This window comes from Dipodomys spectabilis, unplaced genomic scaffold (assembly GCF_019054845.1).
Source record: "Dipodomys spectabilis isolate Male_0828 unplaced genomic scaffold, ASM1905484v1 ptg000600l, whole genome shotgun sequence".
NCBI classification, from domain to species: Eukaryota; Metazoa; Chordata; class Mammalia; order Rodentia; family Heteromyidae; genus Dipodomys; species Dipodomys spectabilis.
In genome coordinates, this window is record NW_024871277.1 from 813,366 (window position 1) to 831,787 (window position 18,422).

Consider the following 18,422-nt stretch of genomic DNA (forward strand, 5'->3'; position numbering starts at 1 on the left):
ACTCACCCTTGTCATTACCCCATCCTCGTTCACACCCTCCCAACAAAGCCTGTTTTCATTCTGGCTATTCATTGTTTTATGTGTATTAATACATAAAAAAGTGGGAATAGGGTTTTTTAAAACCATATTTCACATGCATATATAATTTAGTAACATTTATCCCCTCTATTGCGCCCTCTCTCTTTCATTCAATAAAGTTGCTTTGTGTCTAACTTCATGCCTAGATAATGTATTCTGGTATTATTCTGCCTCTATCATTCTCATTCTCTCCCATCCCCTGAAAGTTCCACAGTTACAATCATGTTCTTTATATGTAAATAAGTACATATGTCTACCTATATTATTCTTTGTATGCAAACTTATGTACATGTGCACATGCAACTTTTTTTTAGCTTAGCTTATTCAACATGATGGTGTTCTCCAGCTCCATCTACTTTCCTGAAAATGTCAAAGGTTTTTTTTTGATAGCCAATTTTTATTACTTCTACGTGAAACATAAGATCCCAATTTGGACTGGTTAATGCCTCATCCTGCTCTTCAAGTCTCAGATCTATGCCCTTGGTGGTGTCTTCCCTGACCATTCCTTCTGATATATCCAACCTCTGTCTGGGAACACTTCTCACATTACACTTCCTTGAACACAGAACTTACAGTACTTTATTGTGACTGACTCCCAGGGGCTATAATTACTCTCATCGTTTTAGTTTTCACATCTCTAGATCCTAGCAAAGTGCTTTACTCACAATGAATAATCAATAAACGTTATAAAAATTGCATGATACCATAATATGCTCAGCTGGTAAAAGAGAACAAATAAAGTCTACAAGTTGATTCAGAAAATGCTCCAAGGATACAGGAACTGCAAAAAGTATGCTATAGAACAGGGTTTATAATGCTATTATTTACGTAAGAGGATTGCATTACATATAAATATACATGTACACAGTGTATTATGCGTATTATGTATACACATATACACATGTGTATTATGTATATTCATATATAGACATATATACACAGATATACATATATATATACACATGTATATTTAGATTTGCATATAGATCTCTTAAAAGAAAACATAAGAACTGATTGTTCTCTGTGGACAGGTGGTAATTGGAGGTATAAAGATCAGGTAGAAGAAAACTTTACACATAGATATGTATATACAGACATACATACACACATATACACTTATATATTTGTGCTGGTGCTGGAACTTTCATTTGGGCTTGCACTTTGTTTCTCTGCTGGGGCTATACCACTTGAGCCACATTCCAGGGAACATGTCTGTGGGTTAATTGGTGAGAAAATCTGACTTTTCTGTCCTGGTTAGCTTAGAACTGTGATCCTCAGATCTCAGCCTCCTGAGTGGCTAGGACTGTAGGTGTGAGTCAATAGTGCCCAGCTATTTCTTTATGGTTGAAAGCACATGAATCATGCCCTACTAGGGTAATAAGTTTAAATAATAGGACCTAGATCTTAATGCTAAACCTGAACTCAGTGTTCATCCTCTTCCAAAAACAGGACATTGTAATCAACACTGGGATTACCCACTGTGGGGCCTGAGCTTCGGTGTTATGAGCATATCCAAGTAGCCCTGTAGAGAAGTTCTTCTTTTCCATCCAACACCCAGAAATGACAGGTCAGTCCTGAGAGTGAGCCACTCTGGAAGTGAACTTTCCAATTTCAAGCAAACCTCCAGCTGTCTGCACCACAGACAACCCCATATTGCAACTGCACGGGGAAACTCCAGCCAGAACCTGACAGCCCAGTAGCTCCCTTGGCCTTTCTGGTAGGAGCTGTGAGAAGACTGTTTTAAATCATTATAGTCTGAGAAATGTATCATGTGTAATACATAATGAAAACAAGCTTAAATAGTACTTTTCCTTGTTTAAATGACAACTTCTGCAACTTAGAGAAGACAGAGTACTACACAGGAGTGATCACATCACATAGAACTAACCACACAAATTATGGAATCAGTGCTCGCAGGTTGTGGTGTTTGTGGGGCATGGTACTTGACTGCTAAAATGGCAGGTGCCATAAAATAATCACATCGCTAGAACTCCATCATCTAGGTTCAAAGCTGAACTTGTAGTTGCTGGAAGAAGTCACTTAAATCTGTATTTCCTATAAAATGACTTAAAAACTACCTTGATAAAAACAGTATTTTACTTTTTTTATTCCTGGAAGAAAATCTCTCTTCAGGAATTTCTGTGAGACACTTCGTTAGACATGAGTGTGTATAAAAAAGCCACTGTTTGAGTTCTTTAATGTGAAGCAACGCAACAGGCATACTCAATGATCTGAGACCACACTGACAATATACAGAGCATTATAGGAAATTTACCTGGAAAATGTGATGGAAATGGCAAATATCCTATGGGTTTCAGACAGTTGATGTTTTTTATAGCCCTCTTTTATAGTGGATCAGACCAACCAGAAGCAACTGAAAAATACAGGGGTATCTACCTGGCTAATTCAAAGGACAGACTGCCATGCTGTGATAGTTTTTCTGATTACTGAGATGTCTTTCCTCAATGGAGACAGTTTATTCACACCTTCTATAGTGCTGCTTTATTTTACAGAAAAGAAACAAGAACCCAGTCATTTGGGAAAAGGCTCTCAGGATACTGACTGAATGCATCCCAAACAGCTCAACTTCCAATTTGAAGCTGTAAATCTGAACCTTAGATTTATAGCAACCTATCTTTGGCCAAGTAGAATATTACTGTGTGTTTTGACTATCCATTATAATCACTTGTCATTTTTTTTATGTACAGGTGTATTTATTTGATCTCTTTGCTCATGAACCTAATAGGTTTATAATCTAGATACATGGTCATTAACCTAGTAACTAGAAATGTAAGACGCATTATAAGATATACAAAGAAAAGGCAGAGAACTTATTTTCCTGCTGGTTCATATGAAACTCCTTCCATAACAGAATGTCTTTTTTTTTTTTTTTTTTTTTGGTTGGTTGTAGGGTCTGAACTCTGGGTCTGGGCACTGTCCCTCAGCTCTTCAGCTCAAGGCTAGCGCTTTACCACTGGAGCCACACCACCACTTCCGGCTTTTTCTGCTTATGTGGTGCTGAGGAATTGAACCCAGGGCCTCATGCATGCAAGGCAAGCACTCTACCACTGAGCCACCTTCCCAGCCATGAGAATGTCATTTTTTTCTTTTCCCAGGGAAAAAGACTAAAATTGCCCTTGCCAAGATGGACATATATGCAAAGTGACAAAAGTGTATTGCCTTTTACAGAGCATTCAGATAAGCATATTAGCATTTTATCACTCCAGTAACAACAGTTATTATATACAAAGTTGCTATAGGTTTTTTTTTTTAAGATTTTTTTCCTTTTAGGTTACCTCTGAGTATATGATGCTAGTGTTTTATTTATAAAAGCAACATTTAGGGACACTTTTGAAAAAGATACCTGATTCAATAATATTGTTTTCATCCTATTGTATTTTTGAAATTAGCTCTAGTACACTTCTACATGAAGCTTGATTTCGTAAACTCTGAAATCCAGATTGATCCAGTCCCTCTCCTGAAAGGACTGGGCTACATGACACTGAATCAAGCGAGCATAGTAACACCTTCTTCCCGCTCTTCCAGTTCCTCTGACTGAACCTAGACGAGAGTCTGCTTGCTGCTAGCAAGGTATCATCACAGAAATCCTGGCGAGGCTCCTTTTAAACAAAGGGCATCTCTTTAGAGAACTATGGTTTGTAGTCAGAAGCCAAGAACATTGTTTTGTTGTTTTCCTTATTTTGATCTACATGTCTACCTTTTGTTTATGGCAAGAGCTACGAGGTTTTAATATAGTTATTTCTAATTTTCTTTAAAAACTATTTTAATAATCACACTGATGTAAAGAAATGGTATACAGGAAATACACAAGGCCAGAATTTTGCTGATGATCTAAGAATAACCTAAGTTTCAGAAAGACGACATTAATTCATCTGATCAATAAATAAGTACTTGCTATGGCCTAACTATCAGAGAAGTGTAGAGAAGAATCTTAACACATAGGAAGGTCAGAGGAAAAATTAATTCAAAATGAGCTAATCAGAGTGGATTCACAGACATGAACTGATATGTAGAAAGAGAATTCCAAGAGAGGAAAGAATACAGAGGTCCAGATGATGGCATAGCCATTTGATTTTATTAATGGCTACAGGGTACACATTCCTTAAACACCCTTGAAACATACCACAAAACAGTGGCATTTTGTTGTATGAAACTTTTTCCTTTATAAATGTGATATTATCATTGACCTACAAAAGGAAAGGTTGCTGAAATTTCAGCCTCAGCTTGGTTAAGAGGAAGAATGAACAGAAAAGGGAAGCCAGCTGCTAGCGGCTCACACCTGTAATCCTAGCTTTTTGGAGATTAGGAGGGTTGTGGTTAGTGGACAATCTGGGCAAAAAGTTAGTGAGATCCTATTTCAACAGAACAAGTGAGGAGAAGGACAGATAGGAGAATCGTAGTCTGGAGGACCTGCAGATCTGGATCAAATCAAGACCCTAACTCAAAAACATCAGAGAAAAGGGGGCGCAGGTGGGAGAGAGCCTGCCTAGCAAGTCTGGAGCCTTGAGTTCAAAGCCCAGTACTACCAAGCTAAACAGTGGGAAACCACTCCCTTAAAAACAAAAATAAATAAAATAGGAGCTGGTGCTCCAGCCTGTAATTCTAGCTACTGAGGACGCTGGGATCTGGAGGATCAAAGCCAGCTCTGGTAAAAAAAAAAAAAAAAAAAAAAGCCCTCCAGATTCCACATCCAAAATATAGCAAAAAGCTGGGCTGAAGTGGTGACTCAAGTGGAAGATTGCCAGCCAGCCGAGCAAGCTTGAGGACCTGAGCTCTCACTCCAGAAAAATAAAAAATAATTAAAAAGCAGAAAGACAAGGGAATTCAGTTATTTTCATGGGTTCTGGAGTACACCAGTATCAGCTGATGTGGTATGGAGAAGCACCCCACAGAAGGCTCCCTGCTCTGATGTGTGGTCTTCACATGGTGGTGGAAACCGTAGTGCAGGTGCATAGTTGAAGTTAGCAGATCACTGGGAAGCTCTTAAGGGCTGTCCTGTCTGTCTGTCTGGGCTTCCAGTCTACCACGAGGTGACACAATAACTCTGCCACAGCCTTCTGCTGCTGGGACATCCTGCCCCACCACAATGAGTAGAGTGTCAACAGGCTGGAGAGGGGTGGGGGGTGGGGGGAGAGACCTCTGACCTGAGCAAGGCCCTGTCCTCCTTTAATGCCAAATATTTTTATCAGTGACAAAAAGCAATCAATACCACTTTAAGGAATTTAGCAAAATAATTTAAGAATGCATTCAACACTTAGATCCTGTTGTTAGTAATTTAGAAATAAGGGTCTCAGAATGCTAAATTTTAGCCTTTAGCTCCTTTTGATGACCTACTTAAAAATTATGTAGTTATGAAATATTAAGTACCTTCCAGGTAATATAGGTTTTAGTTTTAAGAATTCTTAACTAGAAGAGGGAAATCATCATCACAAAAGTAATGTGATTATCAGCATGTCTTCACTTGTTGGACTCTTAAAACACCATTCTGAATAAAATCAATAAGGATCATAAAATCAAATTCAAAGTATGAATTAATTATAGTTCAAAAAAAGCGTCAAGAGACCAGGAAGACATCCCCTTGAAAATGAACAGTAAAGACTCACAGATGTGTGTTTCCCTAATATTAAAGTTTTACTAAGGATCAGTAATGCTTTTGTTTAATGTGCTAACAAACAAAAGGAATTTTTAGAGTTGAAAATGGACTTGGCTCAAGTATAGCAATTTTTAAATTTTATTCTAAGAAATGCAAACAGGGTAGCTATACAAAAACAGGCTCTCTGGCTAGGTAAATTTAGAAAATGCTATGAAAACAAACTTCTGAAGTTTATGTATATGTAAGCACAGTCATAACTTTTGAGGAGTCCTGTCTGTGTAAGAAAAGTGTTTATGTCAAAAGTTGCACTTAACCAAGTGATCTTCCAGATCCCAAGCCATCTGCTATTACCTTCATTGTGTGTAGTTACTGAGGCTTGAACTCAGGGCTCAAGTGTGGCTCCTTAACTGTGGCACTCTACCACTTAAACCACAGCTCCACTTTGTTGTTTGGTGGCTACCTGAAGTATCACAGACTCTTGTTTTGGGGCTAGCTTTGAACTATGATACTCAGATCTCAGTCTCCCCAGTAACTAGGATGTTATTAAGCAGTCTTTAGGGGAATCCTAATGAATGCTTTAGTATTCAGTGGAAACATCAGCTTGGAAAACTCCAGTCTTTTCAAATTCCCATAAAAAGAAAACAAAAGAAGCTTACCCTGGGCTGAAGGCTTGGGTCATTGGGTAGAATGCATAGGGAGCATGGGCCAGGACCTGGAGTCCATCCCAAGCATTGCTAAACAAAAAGCAAAGCAAAGGGCACACCCCAAAGCTAAGGCCTAGAGAGAGCACACAGGTCACCAATAGACTCAGCACTTATGCAGGCCAGGGCGCTTTCTGCGACTTCTACAGAACAGGACTTCTGGAGTGACGCAGGCAAACGTGTAATTGATAACAAATCATGTTTAACACCGGTGTCACAGTGTCACATTTCCTCGTTTACCTTCAATGTGCATTAACTCCTGGCGTGCTTCACTTGTGGAAAACAAACCTCGGGATTTTTAATGCTCTGTTGAAAATTGCCACCCTAATAATGAAGTCCAGCTGGTGACTGTGATTGCTTAGCCATTTCTGAGGAATGAAGTTTTGCTGAAAGCAATCATTAAAATAAGGCCTCTACACCACTTAGGGCTTTGATTTACTCCTAACTGGTGCTCAATGCCCAATCACCAAGTGAACTATCAGGTACTGTGTTCGTTACCCTGGCACACAATGCTGACACGCGTTATTTCTAGAAGCCCAATTAACATTTACAAACAAAATCCAAATGTCCACAGACACAATAGCCAACCACGTCCAACAAGAGCTCCTTTCACTGGCTCTCCACATTTCTGGGCTTCTACTTTTGTCATCTTTGGATGGATCTGACTACCGACGGCGGCTGCTTCTCATCTGGAACTTTCTCCAGTTCCGTAGAACTTTAGGGTAACTCAAGGTTAGCACACCATCCACTCGGCTCTCAAAAAACGCACACGCCGGCGGCGTGCGGGCCTTCCGCCCCCTCGGGCAGGGAGGGTGAGGACCTGGGAAGCCGGGAGCCGCGGCTGGCTCCGCGGGCTTGGAGACCCGAGGCCGGGGCGGTTAACTCCTTCCCCGTACTCCCGCCTACCGCCCCGCGGGCCCGGCCCCTGAGAGCGCACCGTGCCTCGTTTTCCCGGGCGAAGAGCGGACTGGGCGCGCCCGCCCCGCCGTGCGGCCCGCTCCGCCCGGCTTCCCCGCCACCCCCCGGCCGCGGTCACCCTCCACCCTGCGCCCGAGGTCCCCGCGCGGTGCTCGGCTCCACGGCGGCGACACCCGACGCCACCGCAGCCGGAAGGGCCGGGCCGGCCGGGCTCCGGCTGGAACCGGAGCGGTTCGCGGCCTCGCGGGCACGGACGTGCGGGGAGTGGGGGGGGGGGAACGGACGCAGTCACCTGTCAAGGGCTCGCGGAGGGACGGACGCGGTCAGCAGTCGCGGGCTCGCGGAGGAAGAGGCGGTCGCGGGTCGCGGGCTCGGCCGCCCCCGCCGGCGCCGCTCTCCTGGCAACCGGGAAGCGAAACGGAGGCCCGGAGCGCGGGGCCTAGTGACAGCTCCCAGCGTGCACCGCGCGCGCACGCCAGCGTCGACGTCGGAGGCCCGCGCTCCCGGCTCCGCCCCCCGCTCCCAGGTCTGGCCCCGCCCCTCCAACCAGGGCCCGCCCCTCCCACGGCCCCGTCCCTGGCTGTCACTCACTAGCAAAAAGCTGGAAATGGAGCTGAGGCTCGAGAGGTGGAGCGCTAGCCTTGCGCAAAAAACGTAAGTAACAGAGTCCAGAACGTGAGTTCGAGGCCCGGAGCCAACGCAAGGGCAACTTAAAAATAACAACCTCCAAACCGCACCTTAGGAAACTTAGTGTCATTAGACACATTCAAGAACTTTTTTTCAGAATGCTTCCAAGTTATGTTTGGCATACGGCAATTGTGACCTTGAGATGAGAAAATGGAACCCCAATGGTTTGGCTTTACACGAACCATCCCTGCTGGTTATAGCCTTCTGTCTTTCGAGAAGTCCCGTTGCAGTCCCAGTGTGGTGCTACATTTTATTTCTCCAGTGGAAGTACTTGCGATCCACAAGATCCCGTGGCTTGTAACTGTAAGACTTTCAAAAATCACTTTCCAGCAGCAATGAAATGAGGGTTTCTCTGAGTTAGTTTTACTTCTGTAAAATACTGTAAGCGCGCGCCCGGGGGGAGTCTCGTCTTCGGGCCTGCGATCCTACATACTTGGCTTCAGCCAAGCTCTGCAGCAGTTTGCAGTCCAGGTAAAGCCACAGGCCTGGCGGGATTCGGACCACGCCTCCGTTCCCACGCCTCCAGCGTGGGGCGCTCGGCGCCCGGCAGAGGGCGCTCGGCGCCCGCCCCAGTTCCGGGGTGGGCGACGCCCCTGCCGCCGCCACACCTGCGGCTTCCTTCCCTGCGGCCCCGCCCCCCCACAGGACCCGCCTAACTCCAGCCCTCGCCCCTCTCGGGCCCCGCCCCGACGCTAGGACCTGTGCCCAGGCCAGGTTCCGCCCCTGCCCGGGCCACGCCCCCGCCTCGGGCCACGCCCCCGCCTCTGGCCACGCCCCGACGCCTCGCCCTCCCCTCGCGTCGCGGCGATGGCGGCTGAGGTGCGTGCGTTCCTGGAGGTGCGGAGACGGCTGCAGAGCGCGCTGCTGGTAGTGGGGTGAGAGTGCGGGGCGCGGGGCGCGGGGCGGGGGGCGCGCCGGCTGCGGGACCTCCAAGTTTTCCTTCCAGACGCTTGCCGCGCCTCGACTACCCGGAGTGGCCCCGGGCCGGCACCCGAGCCTCCGAGCACGCCCGCGGCCCCAGCTGCCCCGGAGGCCGAAGCCGGACGGTGCGGCCACGCGGCGCCGCGGCTGGTCTTGAGCGAGAAGCGCAGGGATCCTCTCCAGGGCCCGAGTTCAAGGATCAGGACCAGCACGCACACCGGGCACGGGATGGAGTCCGTGCCCGTGGCAGCTGCCTGGCTGCCGGGCTCCAGCGCACGGTGGTTCCCGCCTCGAGGCCTCCTCCTCTCCCAGCCTGCTGTGCGCGGACGCGGACGTCACTAACGCGCCTGTGTGTGCAGATGTGGACCTCTCTAACACCTGTGTGTGTGCGCGGGCATGGACGTCACTAACACGCCTGTGTGTGAAGATGTGGACCTAACACCTGTGTGTGCGCGCGGATGCAGACGTCACTAACACACCTGTGTGTGCAGATGTGGACCTCTAACACCTGTGTGTGCGCGCAGGCGTGGACGTCACTTACACGCCTGTGTGTGCAGATGTGGGCCTCTCTTAACACCTGTGTGTGTGCACAGACGCGGACGTCACTAACGCCTGTGTGTGCAGATGTGGACCTCTCTAACACCTGTGTGTGTGCGCGGGCATGGACGTCACTAACACGCCTGTGTCTGCAGATGTGGACCTCTCTAACACCTGTGTGTGCGCGTGGACGCGGATGTCACTAACACGCCTTTGTGTGTGCACGGACGTCACTTACACGCCTGTGTGTGCAGATGTGCACCTCTCTAACACCTGTGTGTGCGCGCGCGGACGCGGACGTCACTAACACCTCTGTGTGTGCAGATGTGGACCTCTCTAACACCTGTGTGTGCGCGTGGACGCGGACATCACTAACACGCCTGTGTGTGCAGATGTGGACCTCTCTAACATCTGTGTGTATGCGCACGTGGACGTCACTGACACGCCTGTGTGTGCAGATGTGGACCTCTAACACCTGTGAGTGCACAGGCATGGACGTCACTAACATGGCTGTGTGTGTACAGATGTGGACGTCACTAACACGCCTGCATGTGTGCGCAGACTCGGACGTCAATAACACGCCTGTGCGCTGATGTAGACGTCACTAACACTGCCTGTGTGTGTGCGTGGAGATGGACCTCACTAACACACCTGTGTGTGCAGATGTGGACATCACTAACACCTGTGTGTGCACGATGAACGGCACTAACACTCCTGTGTGTGTGCATGGACGTAGATGTCACTAACACCTGTATGTGTCCAGAGATGGACTAACACACCTGTGTGTGCAGATATGGACGTCACTAACACTCCTGTGTGTGTGCACAGAGATGGACATCACTAACACACCTGTGTGTGCAGATGTGGACAGTCACTAACAGCTGTGTGTGCGCAGACGTGTATGTCACTAACACTCCTGTGTGTGTGCACACATGAACGTGGATGTCACATGTCTGTGTGTGTGCACAGAGATGAACGTCACTAACATGCCTGTAGGTGCAGACGTAGACGGCCACTAACACCTGTGTGTGCAGATGTGGACGGTCACTAGATCACTAGAACACCTATGTGCAGGGAGCACAGGAGAGGCACACTGGACCTTATTGCTTCATTCATTTCAAGGAGACTACACAAACTTTGGGAGAAAGAGGCTTTCTCCCCTTTGTTAGCAGCAGTTTTAATGGTTTGGACCCCTGAGTAGATTTTGTATGTTTTTCTTGTGACAGCTGTTTCACATAGAGGGAGTGAGATCTTAATATCTTGAAACTTTATTTTTCTTGTGCCAGTATCAGGGTTTGAATTCAGGACCTGGGCGCTCTTCCTGAGCTTTTTCATTCTAGGTTGGCTCTCTCTACCACTTGAGCCTCAGCTCCATGTCCAACTTTTTGCTTATTAATTGGAGATAAGAATCTCACAGACTTTCTTGCCTGGGCTGGCTTTGAACCACGAACTCATATCTCAGGCTTCTGAGTTGTGTTACATGTGTGAGCCAACATAACAAGCTTAGCTTATTTTAATGCTGGTTTGAGGAGCAAGGATAAAAACCAGGACACAGGACTTTGGTATTACAATGGCAATAAAGGGTCCTTTCTGGCCTAGGTCCAATGAGGATGGCTTCCTTCGAGATCTTTTTGCTAGTGTTTTTCTGGGTCATTGATGTTAGGGCCTCTGTGGGAGAGGCGCTGAGATCTTTGTCAGCTCCAGTTTCTTTAAGTAATTCATATGTTTTATATTTCTATTACCAGCGAACCCAGAGAAGGAGGCCTGCCCTTGGAAGTGAGTGTGAAGTGGTCCTCCCTGCAGGTGAGAAGCCCCGAGGGCTGCACTGACATCCAGCTTCCAGCAGAGGTCAGGCTGGCCCCTTCTACCTGCGGTGGGCTGCAGTATGTACCCGGAGATGGACTGCACCTGCGCCTGCAGGCCTGCGCTGAGCCCTGCCCCAGTGAGTAATGCGGCCCCTTTGAGTTTACTAGATGAGTCAGAGGTGATTTCCCTTCAAGGTGTGCTTTGCCTAAGGGAAAGACTGCTCATCCGTGGCCTGAGAGGGCTGGAGACTGAGGGAGTCCCCGAGGCTCAGGCTGCCCTGCTAAGGCTCTGTTTAGTGTTTTAGTTTTTTTGTTTTAAATAGACTTTAAGCTTTAGAACACTTTTAGGTTCATAACACTCAGCTGAAGGTACAGAGATTTTTCCTGTCCCATGGGGGCCCTCTCCCTCTCTCTCTTTTCCTTCCTTCCTTCCTTCTTTCCTTCCTTTCTTTTTGCTTCCTTCCATCTCTCCTCCTCCCTTCCCTCCCTTTGGACTGGTGCTAGGGCTTGAATTCAGGGCCTCAAACTCTTACTTGGCTTTTTCACTGGGCTGGCATTCTGCCACTTGGGTCACACCTCCACTCTGGTTTTTTTTTTCTCCCCATGGTTAATTGGAGATGAGACTCTCACAGATTTCCTACCTGAGCTAGTTTGAAATTGGTCCTCAAATCTCAGCCTCCTATGTAGCTAGGATTATAGTCGTGAGCCACCTCCACCTGGCTTTGTCTTGTTTCTTGAATGGTAAAATTTCCTGGCTTACCAGATTGCAATTGTGAAGAATCTGACATGAGATGTCCCATTGATATAAGATCATAGTTCAAAGCCAGCATTCCCAGAGATCCACTTATTCAGCAAATACTTCAGCTCATAGTATGTGCAGAGCATTGATCTTGCCCATTATACAGAAGGGAACATCCTCTTTTGGAGCATGCCTTCTAAGAGATGGCCCAGATCAGAACACATAAGTGAAGCTTGTGCTTAGCAAAGTACTGAGGTTAAACAAAGCCAAAATAACGGCACAGGCAGCGACTCAGGCTTGAGTGAAGGACTGAAAGTCAGGATATGACGTTTTGCGACTCAGGCTTGCGTGAAGGACTGAAAGTCAGGATATGACGTTTGACCATAGGGTGCAGTGGTGGAATTTACCCATCAGGCAGACACCATTGCAGATGTATGTGGAGATGCGTGCATGGGTGGTCCTGAGTAGACAGTGCTGTGGAATTTGATTGTTGCTAAGATGGTTACAATTTCAGGGTTGGGATGACATAAAAATTCAGTAAGACTGTAGAAGAGTGTCTTCCTATAAGATCTCATGATTATTTATTGCATAAAGTGACTGCTTCCTTGAGGACACAGTTTGTGAAGGACTGATGTTGTCGTTATTAGCAGAGAGGATCTTGCATCCTCTCCCCTACCGCCTCGGATGTCATTGCTTCTGCCATGTAATGAGTCTTTCCTTTGAGCTGTGTGGAACTTGGAGGAGGGGCAAAGGACTGCCCTAAGGAGCCTCCAGGTGTTGAACAGTTCCCTGGCTTGTGTGTGTGTTGTGTGAGTGTGGGGGTGTGTGTGTGCATGGGTGTGCACGTGTGTGCTTGCTGGTGTGATCCTGGGGCTTGAACTCGGGGCCTCATACTGTGGCTTGGCTTTTTCCATTCAAGGCTGGCACTCTCCTACTTGAGCCAGAGTTCCCTTCCAGATTTTGGTTGGCTAAATGGAGATCAGAGCCTCATGGATTTGTCTGCCTGGACTGACTTTGAACCTCAAACATCAAGTCTCAGTCTCCTGAGTAGGAAGGACTACAGCTGTGAGCCACTGGGTGCCTCATTTCCTGGAAAGATAGGAAAAGATATGTAATTTTGACTGCGGTTCTGGGTTTTGGGATGACTAGTGTGAGTGGTACAGAGTGGTTTTTCACAAGGGCTGGGGAGGAAGGCTGTCCTGGTCTTCATCTGGTCTTCATGGTGTAGGTGACACTAGGAATGAGGTTGGACTTTGTGGAGAGAAGGATGGACTTTTGGAGACGCTGTGCTCTAAGGCCGAGGCTCTGGGCTTTCTGTCTTCACCTTCTCCTCCAGCAATGGTAGCCATAGCAGGAGTCTGTGTGTCCAGGCCTGGAAGCCACTGTGGGAACTTGGGAACAGAGAAATTGAGAGCACCAGGCTCACAGTACTGGGTACTGTCCACACACACAAAGAAAAATTGGAAATTCTTTTCAAAATTTAGATCAACATGCACTGTTTAGTCTTAGCTGTTGGACTACAGAATGGATGGTTCTGTGTGGATTTGCATATTGTTTGTGTTCCTTGGCCTCCTGTTTATTTTATTAGAATGTATGAAAGTAAGGCACTCAAAGGCCTGTGCTGTGGTGTGTGACAGGGTATTCAAAGAAAGTTCCGGGACACTTAATTGCTTTAAGCTTTCTGCCAATGTGTGAATAATTATCAGGCAGGTGCATGCTGACGTGAGCATAGGCTAACCTGACTTGGAATTTTTTAGCACTGTTGAGATTTGGGTTTGGGGGTTTTTAACAGTTGACTTTTGAACTGTAAGAACACCCTTTTGGCAACAGCTGTAGTTAGCATTATATGGATGTGTCCTGTTTGCCCATTAGAGTAACACAGCTGGATCGCAGCCCCTGTAGAGGGCCTGCCTCAGCCCTGTCTGATAGGCCGTGCTCACCCCCTCCCCCCCCCCCCCCCACCTCCCTCAGGCTCCCCCCCTCCCCAATCCAACCAATTCTGGCGTTCAAGCTGGGCTAGTGCCCAGCAGAGGGCAGTGTTACACTGGAAATGTGTTTATTGTCTCTGGAAGGATGATTGTGGGTTCCTTAGCTAGGGCCTCTTCTTATCTGCCCATAGATAAAGGATAATATTTTATTTCACCTTTGTGCACTAGAGATTTGTGTGGACCCTGAGAAATTATACTGTGGTATTTTCAATTATTGCCAAGGCTTAAACTTTCCAGTATTTTGTGATTTTGTGTGTGTTGGTTGTAATCCTTAAAATTCATACAAATTAACACGAATTTAAGATTGCTTGCTGCATCTAATAGCTACAGCCCTTTTTCTTCAAATTTTTTGAACATGGACAGATCCTTTAGTGTTTCATTTGTTTAGAAATGAAAGTTTAAATGGAATAGCAGAAGTGAAGAAGAGCGCCATGTGGACAGAATGCCATGCTGTGGTCCATAACGTGGGGAATACACACGTCCCACAGGTCTCACTGACACTGAATTTCACGCTTTTGGGACTCTGCTATACGCTGTCCTGTTTTCAGAGCATTTCCCTGCAGAGACCAGTTCTGCTCACCATCCCTCTGGCTTGTACAAACCACCAACAAGTGTGCCAGAGTTGACACAGATCTTGTTGAAATCAGATGTAACTTAAATTTTAGGAGTCTCTCTTTCATGCTGGTACTTATGGAAGGAGAGAAGCATCGTGCTCAGAAATACTTGGCAAAATCTGTTGTTTCTGAATGCTTTCTCATAATGTTTGCTTCTGATTGACTCATCAGATAATCCCAATTAAAGGTGTTTATCTGGGGAGATGGAATTGGTGTGTGTTGATGGTAAGTTATTGTGGCTAGTAAGCTTGTTAAATATGTTAATACATTTGTTCCAGTCATCTAAGACTTGCTATTTCATTGATTTCTTTTAGAACTGGTTTCAGTGTTTAATCAAAGCCCACAAGCCCAGGAACATTACACCTTTTATTGCCAGTCCTGCGGTGATGTCATAATAAGGGACAGGTAAGGAGTCTGTTTTAACTCTGATTAGTTCTGAGCCTGGCAGTGGCTTCTAGTTTCTCTGTGGCAGTTCTTCAAGTCATTGCTAGAGTAGCTGGCCTTGAAATGAGGGTTCAGTGTCGTTGTGAACAGAACCAGCCACAGCTCACCAGCAGTCAGAATGGTGATGAGAGAAGGGAGGATGCTGGTTTGAGGGAAGCGGGCTGTGTTTGGAGGGCCTGGGCTGATTGCCCTAGGACTGCTCACTAACCATCGTGATGGTGAGCCAGGTCTTCCATGTTATGTGAATTTTCTGTCTCACAGAGGACTTTTTAGTCAGCTATTTCTAAGACACCTACCCTGCCTTTAATAAAATCCATTTCCTGTTTCTCCTGTTCATTAAAAGTGAGCACACCTGGTACAGATGACCCTTTCTCCAGTGGTAAGGATCATCTGACCCACTACAAGAAGAAGGGGCTCTTGGCTCTTTTTCTTTGCATTCCCAAATTGACTTTAAATTGCACTTTTTTTTTTTTTGTATCTTCTCTTCCTCTTTTCTTGGATAGAAAGCTTTTCCTTTTATTCTCAGCTTCTCATCACTCATAAGCTGAGGAGATAGATGAAAACCTTATTCATTTGCTTGATTGATTGTACTGGGGTTTGAGTTGAGGGCCTTGTGCCTGTGAGGCAGGGCACTGTACCTCTGGAGCCATGCCTCCAGTGCCCTGCAAGTCCCTGTGTGAATCTGCACATAGACTCCCCTGACCCCTCCTGTTTAAGTCTCTGTCCTGAACCTGTGTTACCTAGGTAACTGACACACCTGGGGTCACATCCTGGACCAGCCCTTCAGGCCTTCCTCTGATTGGGAGGTTCCCAGGCTCTGAGGTCACATCCACAGGCAGCGTGGCCACACCCTCTCCCCTCCTGGCCAGCCACGTGCTCTCCCCCTTTTTCCATGTGTGTCTCCAACCTGCACTGGGGGATGGTTACGAGTCAACTTCTCTTTCCAGCCTGAAGACCACGTGGCAGTTTCCTTTCAGATAACCTAACTCAACTTTTTTTTTTTTTTTTTTTGGTTGGTCGTGGGGTCTGAACTCTGGGCCTGGGCACTGTCCCTCAGCTCTTCAGCTCAAGGCTAGCGCTCTACCACTTGAGCCACAGCACCACTTCTGGCTTTTTTCTTTTTGCTTATGTGGTGCTGAGGAATCGAACCCAGGGCTTCAGGCATGCAAGGCAAGCGCTCTACCACTGAGCCACCTTCCCAGCCCCTAACTAAACTCTTAACATGCTGGAGACTGTGGATGTGTCTACAAGCCGGTTCTGCACTTTCTCTACCCTTGTCTCCATAATTCCGCCCCATTCGTGGTCACCAGGTGCTGTGGCTACTTCACTTGGGAGCTGAGTCCCCATTCCTCCAGGCGGGCCCGCCTTCTTACCCCCGTGACCAGCCATCTGCCTGCTCCACCTCCATGGATTGTTCCAGAATGCCGCTGGTTCCTCCGTGCAAACCTTCCATGGTTTCCTGTTCTGCTAACTCCTGCATTTTCAGCTCCTCCAGGATCCTGCCTGCCCGGCCTCACTTTCCAGCCCTTTTTCTCCAGCCTCCTCCTCCAGCACACGGGGCACAGCTCTGGCGTTCGGTGTGCACAGCCCCAGTCTCTCCAGCTTTTCTTCACCCCAGGGTCCTATGACAGGTCCTTCCCTTCTGGTGGGCTCCTGACCGCACTTCACAGGTGTGCTGCCCGTGCCCCTGCGACGGGACCTGCGCCTGCGCTACGACCCGCGCCTGCGCAGTGCCTCCGTAGGTGCTGCCCTAAAGCGCGTCTCTGCTTTCACGAGGAACCTCCAGGCTGTTGAGAGCGGGGACAGTGCTGTTGCCCTTTGTGCCCTCCCTCCCTTCCTTCCTTCCTGGCATGCGCAGTAGTGTGGACTCAGAAGCCAGACTTGGGTTTGCAGCTGCCATTTCCTAGCAGTGTGACCACGGTCAAGTTTCTTCACACCTCGCTGTCCTCCCTGAGAACATGTGGATGATAGTAATAACCCTCACCAGCCAGGTTCTCGTCCCTCAGGCCACCGGTGTGATCTGAGGATGTGGTTTGAAGCCAGCCAGGGCAGGATGAGATTCTTGCCTCCAGTTAATCACAAAAAAGCAGGGCACTAGCCCTGAGAAAAAGAATCTCAAAGATAACTCCCAGGCCCTGAATTCAAGCTCTGGGACTGGCATCTATAAGATAAATTAAATATACTAGGTTTAATTAGGTAGATGATGAAGAGAGCGCCACGTGGTATTCAGGCAGGAAAAGAAGTATTTAGACCTGCTGCTCCCCCGCCCCACCCCATGGTGGAGAGGCATAGCATGACTGGGAAGGGGCTAGGTAAAGGAATGTGTGGCCACACACTGGATGCAGATATGACCTCAGGGCCTAGGATCCTCCCCTGGTCTAATGGGAAGAAGGGAGGGGGGAGGGGGGAATGTGACCTCCAAGGTGTACCAGTTACCTAGGTAACACAGGTATGGAGACTTAGCCAAGAGGAGCGAGAAGCCTACCTCACCTTCCCAGAGTGAACCTTACCACACCAAAAAAATAATAATGATTTTTTTAAAAAAGCCCTTACCTCCCATAGCTGGGGCTGTGGAGTGAGTCTTCATGGCCTGGCATGGGCCTCCCTCCGTGTGTGCTGGCTACTGTGATCATTGTTATTCTGATCAGATCCGAGTCTCAGGCACAGTGCCTAGTGAATAGTGTGGGCAATAAATTCCTGCTGGCTTGGGTGTGTTTATTTTGGCTTTTTTTCTCGCCTGCTTGATGCACTTGGCAGCATCCCCGGGTGGAAGAGGTGAGGTGCATGCGCGGCAGCCTCAGGGTGCTGTGTTCAGTAGGACAGGAGGTGACATCCGGGCAGGGCACCTACAGGTCAGCATGGCTACCCGGGTCAGGCCGGCTGACAGGCCCACACCACCTGAAAAGGCTGAGAGATCACCATTTGTCTTTCTTAGTCTACGTCAGGCTGGTGTCGTTCTCAGAAGTTGCTGGAACACCCCCTCCTTACGCAACACCAGGTGTTCTGAGTTTCTCAGTGTGTTCTGCTGCCCGCCAGATGCAAGGTTGGGTCCCATTTGAGTTTCATCAGCAGTGGGGAGTCTCATCGCTAGTGCTCCTTTTCTAGTGCTCACTTTATCTAGGAGCTGAGCCTTCTGTGTGCGGGGTTGAGGACTAGAAGGGTGTGGAGGCCACCCCTACTCCGTCTCAGCCTTCACCCCCTAACTCACCATGGGGAGTCCTTGGGCCTGGAGGGCCAGAGCAGGGGATGGCCCCCTGTTTTGAACTCGAACTTTACCACTTGATAGCTGAACCTGGCCTCCATCAACTCAGCTGCTTCCATCCAATTTTCCATTTTCCAAACTTGTCACGCGGGCTAAGGAATAGAGCATACGTAA

The 18,422-nt window shown here is 47.6% G+C and overlaps 2 protein-coding genes across 4 annotated transcripts in view; one reads left to right on the forward strand and one right to left on the reverse strand.

The window, feature by feature from the left end:
- Positions 1–7,738, reverse strand: part of Dop1a (DOP1 leucine zipper like protein A) — a 73,287-nt gene extending 65,549 nt beyond the window's left edge. Inside the window, exon 1 of one of the 2 annotated variants that reach the window (XM_042671133.1) lies at positions 7,604–7,730. The gene's annotated coding sequence lies outside the window, so the exon portion shown is untranslated. Of the gene's footprint in view, positions 1–7,603 lie in introns of both variants that reach the window. The other variant, XM_042671134.1, reaches the window with a different exon arrangement.
- A 7,015-nt stretch (positions 7,739–14,753) lies between these two features.
- Positions 14,754–18,422, forward strand: part of Ube3d (ubiquitin protein ligase E3D) — a 92,848-nt gene continuing 89,179 nt past the window's right edge. The window contains exons 1-2 of one of the 2 annotated variants that reach the window (XM_042671120.1): positions 14,754–14,827; positions 14,917–15,007. In XM_042671120.1, coding sequence (XP_042527054.1) covers positions 14,806–14,827; positions 14,917–15,007 — 113 coding nt within the window. In that variant the 5' untranslated portion in view covers positions 14,754–14,805. The remainder of the gene's footprint in view (positions 14,828–14,916; positions 15,008–18,422) is intronic. The other variant, XM_042671119.1, reaches the window with a different exon arrangement.